At 48.3% G+C, this 15,931-nt stretch overlaps 1 protein-coding gene across 2 annotated transcripts in view; it reads left to right on the top strand.

Moving 5' to 3' along the window:
* Positions 1 to 2,281: 2,281 nt before the first annotated feature.
* Positions 2,282 to 15,931, top strand: part of LOC106610570 (dihydropyrimidinase-related protein 1) — a 16,509-nt gene continuing 2,859 nt past the window's right edge. The window contains exons 1-12 of one of the 2 annotated variants that reach the window (XM_045723062.1): positions 2,282 to 2,908; positions 6,037 to 6,125; positions 6,377 to 6,561; positions 7,126 to 7,290; positions 8,941 to 9,002; positions 9,465 to 9,545; positions 10,788 to 10,856; positions 10,931 to 11,051; positions 11,372 to 11,528; positions 12,929 to 13,070; positions 13,351 to 13,521; positions 14,265 to 14,447. In XM_045723062.1, coding sequence (XP_045579018.1) covers positions 2,531 to 2,908; positions 6,037 to 6,125; positions 6,377 to 6,561; positions 7,126 to 7,290; positions 8,941 to 9,002; positions 9,465 to 9,545; positions 10,788 to 10,856; positions 10,931 to 11,051; positions 11,372 to 11,528; positions 12,929 to 13,070; positions 13,351 to 13,521; positions 14,265 to 14,447 — 1,803 coding nt within the window. In that variant the 5' untranslated portion in view covers positions 2,282 to 2,530. Of the gene's footprint in view, positions 2,909 to 3,046; positions 3,377 to 6,036; positions 6,126 to 6,376; positions 6,562 to 7,125; positions 7,291 to 8,940; positions 9,003 to 9,464; positions 9,546 to 10,787; positions 10,857 to 10,930; positions 11,052 to 11,371; positions 11,529 to 12,928; positions 13,071 to 13,350; positions 13,522 to 14,264; positions 14,448 to 15,931 lie in introns of those variants that run through there. The other variant, XM_045723063.1, reaches the window with a different exon arrangement.

Here is a 15,931-nt window from a genome sequence, read left to right as displayed (position 1 = left end):
TAGAACACATGAACCTGTAAATAGAACATATTAAATGTAAATAGAACACATTAAATATAAATAGAACACATTAACCTGTAAATAGAACACATTAAATGTAAATAGAACACATTCACCTGTAAATAGAACACATTAACCTGTAAATAAAACACATTAAATATAAATAGAACACATTAACCTGTAAATAGAACACATTAAATGTAAATAGAACACATGAACCTGTAAATAGAACATATTAACCTGTAAATAGAACATATTAACCTGTAAATAGAACATATTAACCTGTAAAATAGAACACATTAAATGTAAATAGAACACATGAACCTGTAAATAGAACATATTAACCTGTAAATAGAACATATTAACCTGTAAATAGAACATATTAACCTGTAAATAGAACACATGATCCTGTAAATAGAACACATGAACCTGTAAAAGAACACAGTATGATGGTTACGTGTCCTTTGAGAATATGCAGTGTTGCTGCTTTAGGAATCCTCTGTACTTGTTGACGTTGGGGAAGTGGTTACGAGTGGTGCTGAAAAGACAGCGCCTGTCTCTGTTCTGGTCTGATTTACCAACGTGTGTCTGTGTATTTGTGTGTGTGTGTGTGTCTGTGTATTTGTGTGTTTGTGTGTGTGTGTGTATTTGTGTGTTTGTGCGTGTGTGTGCATCCCAAATGGAAACGTATTCCTTATACCTTGGTCAGAAGTAGTGCACTATATACTGAATAGGGTGCTGTTTGAGACGCAGCAGTACAGAGTGGTGTTGCTCCAGCCAGACCATTCAGCAGTTCAGACAACAGCTAAGGGGATCACCCCGACACTGTAAACAGGGACAGATTTATACAGAGCTATGGATGCAAGGACTGACCAGCCATCCAAATCACCGTTTCAACCATGTTTTTGAGGCTCTGCAGTGTTTGTTTGACAGTTGACTGTCTAGTCCAGGCAACACCTGGACAATCAATGGTCAAAACATCACTAGAAAATAGGAAACCCAGAAACTAGCAACTGTTCAAATATGTGGACATCCACAGTGCACGGACACGACACTGACAAACAGCAGACACGTCAAAGACACTCACACACACAGTCACACAGCAGACACACAACAGACACAAGACAGACACTCACACACACAGTCACACAGCAGACAGGAGACAGACAGGAGACAGACACTCACACACACAGTCACACTCAGTCACACAGCAGACAGGAGACAGACGGGAGACAGACAGGAGACAGACACTCACACACAGTCACACTCAGTCACACAGCAGACAGGAGACAGACACTCAGACACACAGTCACACAACAGAGAGGAGACAGAGAGGAGACAGAGAGGAGACAGACAGGAGACAGAGAGGAGACAGAGAGGAGACAGAGAGGAGACAGACAGGAGACAGACAGGAGACAGACAGGAGACAGAGAGGAGACAGAGAGGAGACAGACAGGAGACAGAGAGGAGACAGAGAGGAGACAGACAGGAGACAGAGAGGAGACAGAGAGGAGACAGACAGGAGACAGAGAGGAGACAGACAGGAGACAGAGAGGAGACAGAGAGGAGACAGAGAGGAGACAGACAGGAGACAGACAGGAGACAGAGAGGAGACAGAGAGGAGACAGACAGGAGACAGAGAGGAGACAGACAGGAGACAGAGAGGAGACAGAGAGGAGACAGAGAGGAGACAGAGAAGAGACAGAGAGGGCTCAGTCTGTTCAGTCCAGATGTGGGTCACTAGTTAATCCCTGGATGTTTTGATGTCAGCCTATCAACAGCCATTCTATTAGAGAGGGGGGAAGGAGGGGGAGATTCAGGGAGAAAGAGAGATACAGAGAGGGATAGAGGGAGGGGGAGAAAGGGGGTAAAGAGGGTGGAAGAGAGAGAGGAGAGGAGGAGGTGGGGTGGGGGTGTCTGCAGAACTCCAGTCCTTCATCTCCAACTGGCTCCAGCTGTGACACAGTGCTCACTCTCTCTCCCTTTCTCTCTCATTCTCTCTCTCACTCTCTCGCTTTCTCCCTCTCTCTCCTTCTCTCTCTCCCTTTCTCTCTCCCTTTCTCTCTCATTCTCTCTCTCTCTCTCTCTCTCTCTCTCTCTCTCTCTCTCTCTCTCTCTCTCTCTCTCCCTTTCTCTCGTTCTCTCACTCTCTCGCTCTCTCTCCTTCTCTCTCTCACTCTCTCTCTCTTTCTCCCTCTATCTCTCTTTCTCCCTCTCTCGTTCTCTCTCTCTTTCTCCCTCTCTCTCTCTCTCCCTCTCTCCATCCCCCCCCCCTCTCTCTCTCTGCCTCCGATAGAAACTAGAGCACTACATCATCATCGTCATCATCATAACCGTCCAAGAGACGCATCAAAGTTCACGTCGCACCAAAACACAGGTGCTTTGCAGCGCGAGACCGTCGACAACGGAGTAAAAAGACTGGCTCATTTAACCGATCAGATCTCAAACCTTTTTACATAAGAACAGTTGTTACATAAGAACAGTTGTTCTTATTTATGTGAGTAGATAGGCAATAGATACGGTCGTTATCATGTCTGACTGCAGGAGGCAGTGGAACCGGGAGAACGAGCTGCCGGTCTACCTGGCAGGAACGATTACAACCGGGCCGAACCAACGGAAATCCTACGGGATGTTTTCCTCGGGGGATGGCGCCTGCGACAGTAAGACTGTAGACTGTGATAACTTTGCAGCGGGAAGGAGAGGAACCAGGACTCCCAGGAGCGTCAGTCGGGACAGGCTCCTCGACCACTCCGGTGGCGACGTTCCTGAGACGGCTAGTGAGGCCAGTGAGGTCCGGGGGGTCGGTTCTCAGGTCAGCTCACCCGGGGAGAGAGAGGATGTGAAGCCGGGTGTGGAGATTGAGTACCCGGCAGGGAGGCAGTGTCACTCCGGTCAGAAGAATGGAAAGGTAGGGTAAAACTGATTTCTCTCGCTCCATGTTCATGTTGATTAAAAGTAGGGCAAATCGCTTGTGGATGCAACATTTCCATGTGTAGATACTCTGTTCTGCACTGCAGTGACGTCAGCTAGGCTGTTCCTAAAAATAGGCTACGCAGATTTCCCGGGCTGCCCATATCACCGGAACCGGTGGCGGCCAGGTAGGCTATTAGGCTACGTGTGGTGATGAATTGAACAGCGCCGTTTTGACAGCTATCGCGGCTTCTGTCACACACACACACACACACACACACACACACACACACACACACACACGGAACATCGCGGCTGCTCTGACAGCACTGCACGCGAAGACAAAAGGAGGTACTGTTCTACCCGCCTCTGAGTTCACTGGCTGCGGGAAAAGAGAGAGAGAGAGAGAGAGAGAGAGAGCATGTCCGGAACTGACCACCAGGGGAATGGTATCCCCCACCTTCCGGTAAGACTCCCACCTGGCGGGGCTGGCAGCCGGACGGGTTGGCTGGCTGTCTAGCGCGGAATAGCCATTGTGTTCGGTCAACAGGCGAACAAACGGCGCTGTCCATTTCAGCACCACATTCTTAGCCTTACCTGTCGCCGCTGGACGTTGCTAGGGAGACTATAGACTACAGGTTTACAAACATGAGCTAGTTTTTGTTTCTTATATTCTGTTCTACAGAGAAAACAATGACTGTAGCCTAGACTAAAGGAACGCTGAGGTTGTTGAGGCCGACAGGGCGGTAATGCTGCTGCTGCCAAGCTGTAGCCTCGGCTAGATAAATCCCTGCTCCTGATACCCTTGGCGGGGATTACATTCTTAGTGTCGCCGGATGATAGCAAGCAGTTTGAGTAGAAGGCCTGTGTGATGTCTGCCCTGGCTCACTCTCCGCCATGTCAGCCAGCCAGGCCGCTTAATGATACACTCCAATCGCGGAGATCATTTTGGACCATTTCTGCCGCGACGTGTCAAGTCAATGCGTCTGTTCTCTGCCCTGTTTCTATCTGACATAGTTGAGTTGTTATCAGGGATTTACACTGAGTGACAATCTGACGTATGTAGTGCTGCAGGTTGGAAGGAGTAAGACAATAGTCTGGACTCTGGGGGAGAGAGAGAGAGAGAGAGAGAGAGAGAGAGAGAGAGAGAGAGAGAGACATGGATAGAGAGTGTGTGAGACAGAGAGAGAGAGGGAGAGAGAGAGAGAGAGAGACAGAGGTAGCGAGTGTGAGAGAGAGAGACAGAGGTAGAGAGAGAGAGAGAGAGAGACAGAGGTAGAGAGAGAGAGAGAGAGAGAGAGAGAGAGACAGAGAGAGACAGAGAGAGAGAGAGAGAGAGAGAGCAACAGGGAAGACTGATTTGAGGTGATCTTGTGGATACAGATCTGTCTTGGTTTTATTCTGACAGGGGATATCCTGGTTGGTTCATTCAGAAAACATTCCATGCAACTAGCTATTTAAATGGTGTAAAACATTGAATAAAACTATGATTTCAATACATGCACAGCTTTCAGGATTCTTGGTAATGTTTGGATATAGTGGCAGTGGTACCCAATTGTCATACTTGAGTCACTCAGTAAAATACTACTTGAGTAAACATCTAATAGTATTTGGTTTTAAATATACTTAAGTATCAAAAGTAAAAGTATAAATCATTTCAAATTCCTTCTATTAAGCAAACCAGACGGCACCATTTTATTTTACATTTTAAATGTACAGACACCCAGGGGAACACTCCAACACTCACACATCATTTACGAACTAAGCATTTGTGTTTAGTGAGTCCACCAGATCAGAGGCAGTAGGGATGACCAGGGATGTTCTCTGTTTAGTGAGTCCTCCAGATCAGAGGCAGTAGGGATGACCAGGGATGTTCTCTGTTTAGTGAGTCCTCCAGATCAGAGGCAGTAGGGATGACCAGGGATGTTCTCTGTTTAGTGAGTCCTCCAGATCAGAGGCAGTAGGGATGACCAGGGATGTTCTCTGTTTAGTGAGTCCACCAGATCAGAGGCAGTAGGGATGACCAGGGATGTTCTCTGTTTAGTGAGTCCTCCAGATCAGAGGCAGTAGGGATGACCAGTCCTAGCCTGGGTTGTGAAAAAAAAAAATTGCAAGCAGAGAGACAGTGTGATGCTCCAAACAGTCGTATCTCCATGGTAACACTTCAGCCAGTAGACGGTAGGATACAGCACCAGGGAAGATAGACGGCTAGGTTGCCATGGAGACGTAACATCTTTCTCCCGGGGCAGGGCGCTATCTGTAGCTGTGTATCCTTGATGACGGGAGATGGCAGAAGATCAGGAGAAAACACATCCTTCCTAGTAGCATCGGTTCCTATAGTTGTTGTTTCAATAAGTTATTATCAATAATATCATAATATCATGACTGAAAACAGTCTCACTTTGTCTCTGTCTCTCCATCTCTCCTCTCTTCCTCTCTCTCTCTCTCTCTCTCTCTCTCTCTCTCTCTCTCTCTCTCTCTCTCTCTCTCTCTCTCTCTCTCTCTCTCTCCATCTCTCCTCTCTTCCTCTCTCTCTCTCTCTCTCTCCATCTCTCCTCTCTTCCTCTCTCTCTCTCTCTCTCTCCATCTCTCCTCTCTCTCTCTCTCTCTCTCTCTCTCTCTCTCTCTCTCTCGCTCTCTCTCTCTCCATCTCTCCTTTCTTCCTCTCTCTCTCTCTCTCTCTCTCTCTCTCTCTCTCTCTCTCTCTCTCTCTCTCTCTCGCTTTCTCTCTCTCTCTCTCTTACCCTCTCTCGCGCTCTATCACTCTCTCTCTCTCTCTCTCTCTCTCTCTCTCTCTCTATCTCTCTCTGCTCGCTACTCTCTCTCGTCTCTCTTCCTCTCTATCTCTCTCTCTCTCTCTCTCTCGCTCTCTCTCTCTCCATCTCTCCTTTCTTCCTCTCTCTCTCTCTCTCTCTCTCTCTCTCTCTCTCTCTCTCTCTTTCTCTCTCGCTCTCTCTCTCGCTTTCTCTCTCTCTCTCTCTTACCCTCTCTCGCGCTCTATCACTCTCTCTCTCTCTCTCTCGCTTTCTCTCTCTCTATCTCTCTCTCTCGCTCACTCTCTCTCTCGTCTCTCTTCCTCTCTATCTCTCTCTCCTCTCTCCATCCCTCCCTCCATCCTGTGTGTAGAGTGAGAGGTTGCTGATTAAAGGGGGTCGTGTGGTGAATGACGACCTGTCTCAGTATGCAGACGTCTATGTGGAAGATGGCCTTATAAAGTAAGTACATGGGAGAATCTCAAAATGCATTTCCTTGATTCCTCACTTCCTCTATCCTCGCCTCCTCCTCTAATTTCTCCTAACCATCTTCACTCTCCCCCCTTACCTCCCCCATCCCCCTCCTCACTCCCTCTGCCACCCGTCAAACCTCTGATCTCTCCTAACCCTCCTCTCTCCCCCCTTACCTCCCCCATCCCCCTCCTCACTCCCTCTGCCACCCGTCAAACCTCTGATCTCCCTCTCCTCTATAGACAGGTGGGTGATAACCTGGAGGTACCTGATGATGTGAGGGTGCTGGAGGTGAATGGAGGTCTGGTGATACCTGGAGGTATAGATGTGAACACCTGTCTGATGAAGCCTCACCTGGGCTGTCCACCTGTAGACGACTTCTACCTGGGCAGCAGGGCCGGGCTGGCCGGGGGCACCACCATGATCAGTGAGTGGGGACACACACACACACACACACACACACACACACACACACACACACACACACACACACACACACACACACACACACACACACACACACACACACACACACACACACACACACACACACACACACACAGTCAGGTTTTACAGACGTCACGTGGCCTGCTCAGTCAGAACCACTTCCTCCTTATTCGGAGCGTACTTAATAAGCTCACCTCCTCTCTCCAGAGTGTCTAGCCAATCAACAGCTAGCAGGCTGAGGAGTCAGTTTCACACACACACAGATACACACATACACACATACACACACACATACACACACATGCACATACACGCACACACATACACACACACGCACATACATACACACACACGCACATACACGCACACACATACACACACCCATACACACACGCACATACACACACACAAACAAACACACGCACATACACATTCCCACATAATTTTTATGTCTAATGAGCGCCGCTTTGCCCTCTGGGATAAAGTTGAAAGTTGAACCTTTAACATCCTGTGGCCTCTAACCTCTGACCCCTGACCCCCCCAGTTGACCATGTGACTCCTCAGCTGGGTGACAGCCTGCTGGAAGCGTTTGAGCGCTGGCAGGAGTCAGCTGACAGGAAGTGTTGCTGTGACTACTCGCTGCATGTCGACCTGCCACACTGGCACCCGGGGGTCAAGGATGAGCTGGAGGTTCTGGTGCAGGAGAAAGGTATTGATCACCTGATCGGTTGATTGGATCAGTGTCTTCTGTCTTTTCTTCTGCTCTCTCTCTCGCTCTACCTCTTCTCCCCCCTCCCTCCCTCCCTCCCTCCCTCCCTCCCTCCCTCCCTCCCTCCCTCCCTCCCTCCCTCCCTCTCTCTCACTCCTACCCTCTCTCTCTCTGTGTCTCTCTACCTCTGACCCTCCCTCCCCCCTCTCTCTCTCGCTCTCCCTCTTCTCCCCCTTCCCCTCCCCTCTCTCCCTCTCCCTCCCCCCTCTCTCTCTCTGTGTCTCTCTCCCTCCGACCCTCCCTCCCCCTCACCCCCCTCTCTCTCTCTCTCTCTCTCTCTCTCTCTCTCTCCCTCCTCCTTCCTTCCTTCCTCCCTCCCTACCTCTCCCCCCTCTCTTTCAATACAATTTCAATTTAAGGACTTTATTGGCATGGGGAAACAAATGTTAACATCGCCAAAGCAAGTGAAGTAGATAATAAACAAAAGTGAAATAAACAATAAAAATTAACAGTAAACATTACACTCACAGAAGTTCCAAAAGAATAAAGACATTTTAAATGTCATATTATGTCTACATACAGTGTTGTAATGATGTGTAAATGGTTAAAGTACAAAAGGGAAAATAAATAAACATAAATATGGGTTGTATTTACAATGGTGTTTGTTCTTCACTGGTTGACCTTTTCTTGTGGCAACAGGTCACACATCTTGCTGCTGTGATGTCACACTGTGGTTTTTCACCCAGTAGATATGGGAGTTTATCAAAATTGGGTTTGTTTTTAAAAAAAATTGTGGATCTGTGTAATCTGAGGGAAATATGTGTCACTAATATGGTCATACATTTGGCAGGAGGTTAGGAAGTGCAGCTCAGTTTGCACCTCATTTTGTGGGCAGTGTTGCACATAGCCTGTCTTCTCTTGAGAGCCAGGTCTGCCTACGGCGGCCTTTCTCAATAGCAAGGCTATGCTCACTGAGTCTGTACATAGTCAAAGATTTCCTTAAGTTGGGGTCAGTCACAGTGGTCAGGTATTCTGCCACAGTGTTCTCTCTGTTTAGAGCCGAATAGCATTCTAGTTTGCTCAGTTTTTTTCAAGTAATTATCTTTTTGTTTTCTGATGATTAGTTTGGGTCTGATTGTGTTGCTGTCCTGGGGCTCTGTGAGGTCTGTTTGTGTTTGTGAACAGAGCCCCAGGACCAGCTTGCTTAGGGGACTCTTCTCCAGGCTCATCTCTCTGTAGGTGATGGCTTTGTTATGGAAGGTTTGGGAATCACTTCCTTTTAGGTGGTTGTAGAATTTAACGACTCTTTTCTGGAATTTGATAATTAGCGGGTATCGGCCTAATTCTGCTCTGCGTGCATTATTTCTATCTATCTATCTATCTATCTATCTATCTATCTATCTATCTATCTATCTATCTATCTATCTATCTATCTATCTATCTATCTATCTATCTATCTATCTATCTATCTATCTATCTATCTATCTATCTATCTATCTATCTATCTATCTATCTATCTATCTATCTATCTCATACACACTCCCTCTCTCTCTTTATTTCTCTCCCTCTCTCTCCCTCTCTCTCTCCCTCCCTCCCTCTCCCTCCTTCTCCCTCCCTTCCTCCCTCCCTCCCTCCCTTTCTCTCTCTCAGGGATCAACTCATTCCAGGTGTATATGTCCTATAAGGATTCGTTTCAGATGACTGACTCTCAGGTTGGTTTTATATCATATTGACATATGTATTATAATGATATGCTGCACACTGGTAAATTAAAACATACCGACTCTATGTGCTGTAATGATAATTATCTCTTACCATCCCTCCTCTCTCTCTCTACCTTTGTCTTCTGCTCTCTTCTCTCTTCTCTCTCTACCTTTCTGCTCTCTTCTCTCTCTCTCCCGCTCACAACTCACTCTCTCGCCCCCCCTCTCTCTCTCTCTCTCTCTCTCTCTCTCTCTCTCTCTCCTCTTCTCTCTTTCCTCCCTCCCCTCTCCTTGCTCTCCCCTTCTCCCCCTCTCTCTCCCCACTCGCTCTCTTTCCTCTCCTCTCCACCCCCTCTCTCCATCTCCCCTCTCTCCCCCTCTCTCTCTCTCCATCTCCCTTCCCTCTTGCCATCTCCCCTCCCTCTCTCCCTCTCCCCTCCCTCCCTCTCTCTCTCTCTGTGTCTCTCTTAGTTGTACGAGGTGTTCTCCTTCCTGAAGGAGTTGGGAGCTGTGGTGATGCTGCATGCTGAGAACGGAGACCTCATTGCTCAGGTACCCAGTCCTACAGTCATAACCCCATTATAACCCAGTCCTACAGTCATAACCCCATTATAACCCAGTCCTACAGTCATAACCCCATTATAACCCAGTCCTACAGTCATAACCCCATTATAACCCAGTCCTACAGTCATAACCCCATTATAACCCAGTCCTACAGTCATAACCCCATTATAACCCAGTCCTACAGTCATAACCCCATTATAACCCAGTCCTACAGTCATAACCTCATTATAACCCAGTCCTACAGTCATAAACCCATTATAACCCAGTCCTACAGTCATAACCCCATTATAACCCAGTTCTACAGTCATAAACCCATTATAACCCAGTCCTACAGTCATAACCTCATTATAACCCAGTCCTACAGTCATAAACCCATTATAACCCAGTCCTACAGTCATAACCCCATTATAACCCAGTTCTACAGTCATAAACCCATTATAACCCAGTCCTACAGTCATAATCCCATTATAACCCAGTCCTACAGTCATAATCCCATTATAACCCAGTCCATAATCCCATTATAACCCAGTCCTACAGTCATAACCTCATTATAACCCAGTCCTACAGTCATAAACCCATTATAACCCAGTCCTACAGTCATAACCCCATTATAACCCAGTCCTACAGTCATAATCCCATTATAACCCAGTCCTACAGTCATAACCTCATTATAACCCAGTCCTACAGTCATAAACCCATTATAACCCAGTCCTACAGTCATAACCCCATTATAACCCAGTCCTACAGCCATAACCCCATTATAACCCAGTCCTACAGTCATAACCCCATTATAACCCAGTCCTACAGCCATAACCCCATTATAACCCAGTCCTACAGTCATAACCCCATTATAACCCAGTCGTACAGTCATAACCCCATTATAACCCAGTCGTAACACATTAAAAATAAGGTCTGACTGTGTACAGTTATTATGATGATGATGATTACATTATGGGAGGATGAAGATGATAATAATAACTATGATAATTCTGAAAAATAATATTTTTTATTATACTTATGATAAATATGATACATATTATAATAATGATACATATGATAAATATTACAATAATGATACATATGATAAATATTATATTTATGATAATTATGATAATTATGAAAAATATGACAACTATTATAATTATGCTAAATATTATAATTCTGATAAATATGATAAATGTGATGATAATTATGATGGTGATGATGGTGATGATGTTTATTCTGATCCAGGAACAGAGGAAGGTCCTCAGCATGGGAATCACTGGACCTGAGGGACACCCCCTGAGTCACCCTGAAGAGGTGATTTGAGTGTGTGTGTTCTTATGTGTGTGTGTGTGTGTCCATTTCCTAACATGTGTTGTGTTGTGGTACAGCTGGAGGCGGAGGCAGTGTTCCGTGCCATCACCATCGGCAACAGAGTCAACTGTCCTGTCTACGTCACCAAGGTGATGAGCAAGACTGCTGCCGACACCATTACCCAGGCCAGGAGGAGAGGTCTGTCTGTCTGTCTGTCTGTCTGTCTGTCTGTCTGTCTGTCTGTCTGTCTGTCTGTCTGTCTGTCTGTCTGTCTGTCTGTCTGTCTGTCTGTCTGTCTGTCTGTCTGTCTGTCTGTCTGTCTGTCTGTCTGTCTGTCTGTCACTCAGTCCAAATTCAAAGTCAATCTTAGCTTTAGCAAAATGTTCTGCAACCGAAACTCTGGCAGCAGATACCAGAGTTTTTTGTTGGACAAATCAATTTCATTTTTTTGTCTTCTGTTTTCTAGCGAATACAGCTGTGGTATGTTCACCTGTTCTGTTGTTGGCTCCTCCCACCAGGTTCCGTTGTGTTTGGGGAGCCAATCACAGCCAGCCTGGCCACAGACGGATCGCACTATTGGAGCAAGAACTGGGCCAAGGCCGCCGCCTACGTGACATCACCGCCGCTCAGCCCCGACCCCACCACCCCAGAACACCTCCACAACCTGCTGGCCTGGTAGGACCACACACACACACACACACACACACACACACACACACACACACACACACACACACACACACACACACACACACACACACACACACACACCACACACACCACACACACACGCACACACACACACACACACACACACACACACACACACACACACACACACACACACACACACACGCACACACACACACGCACGCACGCACGCACGCACACACACACACACATGCAGGCACGCATTCAGGGGAAAATACAGAGAGAGAGAGAGAGAGAGAGAGAGAGAGAGAGAGAGAGAGAGAGAGAGAGACAGAGAGAGAGAGAGAGAGAGAGAGAGAGAGAGAGAGAGACAGAGAGAGAGAGAGAGAGAGAGAGAGAGAGAGAGAGAGAGAGAGAGAGAGAGAGAGAGACAGAGAGAGAGAGAGCTGAATGAGATCGGTCATCCCCTCCATTATCTCTTTATGACATGGCAGAATCCCTCTAACGTCCCCCCCCCCCACACACACGCACACCACCCGCTGTGCACCTTTCTCTGTCCCTGATTCCAAAAATAGTACAGAAACCAAAAAAATGTATGTTGCCTTGGCTACAGACCTCTCCCTCCTCTTCCTCCTCCCTCTCCCCCTCCCTCCCTTCCTGCCTCCCTGTCTTTCTCCCTCCCTACATCTTCCTTCCTCCCTCTCTTTCTCCCTCCCTTTCCCCCCCTCCCTCCCTTCCTTTCTCCCTGTCTTTCTACCTCCCTACATCCCCCTCCCTCCCTCCCCTCCCCTCCCTCCCTCCCTCTCTCCCTCCCTTCCTCCCTCCCTCCCTCCCTCCGTTCCAGGCGGGTCTAGCTGTCACCATGCTAGTATGATGGTGTGGTTCTCTGTGAGGTTCTGCTGAACAGACATGTAGTATTATTAGGTTCTTAGGAGACAAAGGAGAACAATAAAAGTATCAGTTTATCCTCTCTCCGTTTCTCTCTCTCTCTGTTTTCTCTCCCTCCCTGTCTCCCTTATCTTTCTTCTCTCTGTCTCTCTCTCTACCTCCTTTTCACCGCTCTCTTCTTCTCCATCTCTCTCTGTCTCTCTTGCCTCTCTCTCCCTCTCTTCCTCTTTCTCTACCTAATGTTCTCTGACGTGTATTATAATGATATGCTGCACACTGGTAAATTAAAACATACCTACTCTATGTGCTGTAATGATAATTATCTTTTTCCGTCACGTTTTTCTCTCTCTACCTTTCTGTCTTCTGCTCACTTCTCTCTCCCCTCTCTCTCTCTGTCTCTCTCTCTCTCCCCATCTCTCCTCCCCTCTCTCTCTCTCTCTCTCTCTCTCTCCCCATCGTCTCTCTCTCTGTCTCTCTCTCTCTCTTTAAAAGTAATTTATACATTATTCTAACATTGTGTTGATGTTTTGTGACAGCGGGGACCTGCAGGTGGTGGGCAGTGCCCACTGCGCTTACAGCACGTCCCAGAAGGCCATGGGAAAAGATGACTTCACCCTGATCCCCGAAGGAACCAACGGTATCGAGGAGAGAATGGGCTTCGTCTGGGACAAGGCTGTGGTGAGAGAGAGAGAGTGTGTGTGTGTGTGTGTGTGTGTGTGTGTGTGTGTGTGTGTGTGTGTGTACCCTGGTCTAAAGGTGTGTCTTCTCTCTCCTCTTCCTTCTCTCTCCTCCTCCTCCTCGTCCTCTCTCTCCTCCTCCTCCTCTTTGCTCTCTCCTCCTCCTCTCTCTCTCTCTCTCTTTCCTCCTCTTCCTTCTCTCTCCTCCCCCTCCTCCTCTTCGCTCTCTCCTCCTCCTCCTCGCTCTCTCCTCCTCTCCTCCTCCTCCTCTCTTCTCTCAGGCCATGGGTAAGATGGATGAGAACCAGTTTGTGGCGGTGACCAGCACCAACGCAGCTAAGATCTTCAACCTGTACCCCCGGAAGGGACGCATCGCTGTGGGTTCTGACGCTGACATCGTTATCTGGGACCCAGACAGGACCAAAACAATCACTTCCAAACTGCAACAGTCGGTGAGGGAAGAGAGGAGGAGGGTAGGATAGAGGAGAGGGAGAGAGAGGAAGGGAGGGAGGAGAGGGAGGGAGGGAGGAGAGGGAGGGAGGGGAAGGGAGAGAGGAGAGGAGGGGGGGAGAGAGGAGAGGGAGGGAGGGGAAGGGGAGGGAGGAAGGGAGAGAGGAGAGGGAGGGAGGGGAAGGGAGAGGGAAGGGGAGGGAGAGAGGAGAGGGAGGGAGGGAGAGAGGAGAGGGAGGGAGGGAGGAGAGAGGGAGAGAGGAGAGGGAGGGAGGGGAGGGAGAGAGGAGAGGGAGGGAGGGGAAGGGAGAGAGGAGAGGGAGGGAGGGGAGGGAGAGAGGAGAGGGAGGGAGGGGGGAGGGGAGAGGAGAGGAGGGAGGGAGGGAGGGAGGGAGGGAGGAGAGGGAGGGAGGGAGGGAGGAGGGAGGGAGGGAGGGGAAGGGAGAGACGAGAGGACGGGAGGGGAAGGGAGAGAGGAGAGGGAGGGAGGGAGGGGAAGGGGGAGAGAAGAGGGAGGGAGGGGAGGAGAGGGAGGGAGGGAGGGAGGGAGGGAGGGAGGGAGGGAGGGAGGGAGGGAAGGGGAGAGAGGGAGGAACTGGAACCAAGACATGATCAAAACCTTTAACTCCAAATTTCTACAAAAGACCAACTGAATCCTCTTCTAATGTCTACCCTTTATCTCCCTGCCTGCCTGCCTGCCCTCCCTCTATCCATTCCTCCTTTCCCCCCTCCCCTCTCCCACCAGGCTGTGGAGTATAACATCTTTGAGGGGATGGTTTGTCGGGGGGGTCCTGTCGTCGTGGTGACCCAGGGGAGGGTGGTCTATGAGGAGGGGGAGGGGCTCCGCGTCCAGCAGGGTTCAGGACGCTTTATTCCCCGCCAAGCCTTCCCAGACTACGCCTACCAACGCATCAGGACCAGGAACAAGGTAACTACAGATCCCACAATGCAACACAAACCAGGAAGTGGCCCCACCCCCATCAGAAAACTTTCAGAACTTGTTTTGGTATTAGCTTCAAATTGGGTGAGTTTGACAGACAACTTTAAAGAGCAAATGGCCCTGAAAACAAACTTCTCCCTTTGAAAACAACCTATGTGGCATCGATATGAGTCAGAAATATTTATTCTACAGCCAAAATTGACTATAAAGTGTAAAATAGAACAATTTTGTTCATAAAGTTAGTCTCGTCCAAAACAGAGAGATGATAGAGTAGGAACAATGGTAGGTGACAGAATTAAGACTGCCCAACAGTTGTCCTTGGGCTGTCCAACAGTTGTCCTTGGGCTGGCCAACAGTTGTCCTTGGGTTGCCCAACAGTTGTCCTTGGGTTGCCCAACAGTTGTCCTTGGGCTTTCCAACAGTTGTCCTTGGGCTGTCCAACAGTTGTCCTTGGGTTGCCCAACAGTTGTCCTTGGGCTTTCCAACAGTTGTCCATGGGCTGTCCAACAGTTGTCCTTGGGTTGCCCAACAGTTGTCCTTGGGTTGTCCAACAGTTGTCCTTGGGTTGTCCAACAGTTGTCCTTGGGTTGTCCAACAGTTGTCCTTGGGCTTTCCAACAGTTGTCCTTGGGCTGTCCAACAGTTGTCCTTGGGCTGTCCAACAGTTGTCCTTGGGTTGCCCAACAGTTGTCCTTGGGTTGCCCAACAGTTGTCCTTGGGCTTTCCAACAGTTGTCCTTGGGCTGTCCAACAGTTGTCCTTGGGTTGCCCAACAGTTGTCCTTGGGCTTTCCAACAGTTGTCCTTGGGTTGCCCAACAGTTGTCCTTGGGTTGTCCAACAGTTGTCCTTGGGTTGTCCAACAGTTGTCCTTGGGTTGTCCAACAGTTGTCCTTGGGCTTTCCAACAGTTGTCCTTGGGCTGTCCAACAGTTGTCCTTGGGCTTTCCAACAGTTGTCCAACAGTTGTCCTTGGGTTGTCCAACAGTTGTCCTTGGGTTGTCCAACAGTTGTCCTTGGGTTCGGCTTTTTTTCAATCCTATCCACATGCCGACAGCTGACAGCAGCCTGTCAAGTAAGCAGCACAGCTGCACGGGATCTGATCGTAATGACCGTGGTAAATTTGGTTTGACTTTGGATATCCCTCTGTGGCTAGTTAGGGACCATCGGTAAATTACACAATGTACATGGGACAATATGTTAAACTTCCAATAGCTCCAAATTTCAATGACTTAAAAACCTCCAACTATAAACTGTAGAAATTCATATACAAATATTGAAAACATTTAATGAGAACTAGAAGGTGTGCAACATGAAAATATGGTCTCATTTACATTGGATAATTGATTGACGGTCCCTAACTAACCCCAGGGATAGGATATCCAAAGGTAAACCAATTTTGCTACGGTCCAAACCAGCATGCTGAAGCTAATTAGGGAAGGAATTTGGCTAGCTCTTTCCACATGCGAACACACAT

Source organism: Salmo salar, chromosome ssa08 (genome assembly GCF_905237065.1).
Source record: "Salmo salar chromosome ssa08, Ssal_v3.1, whole genome shotgun sequence".
In the NCBI taxonomy this organism is placed as follows: domain Eukaryota; kingdom Metazoa; phylum Chordata; class Actinopteri; order Salmoniformes; family Salmonidae; genus Salmo; species Salmo salar.
The sequence above is the reverse complement of the archived record's forward strand: the minus strand, read 5'-3'. Positions and strand labels throughout refer to the sequence as shown.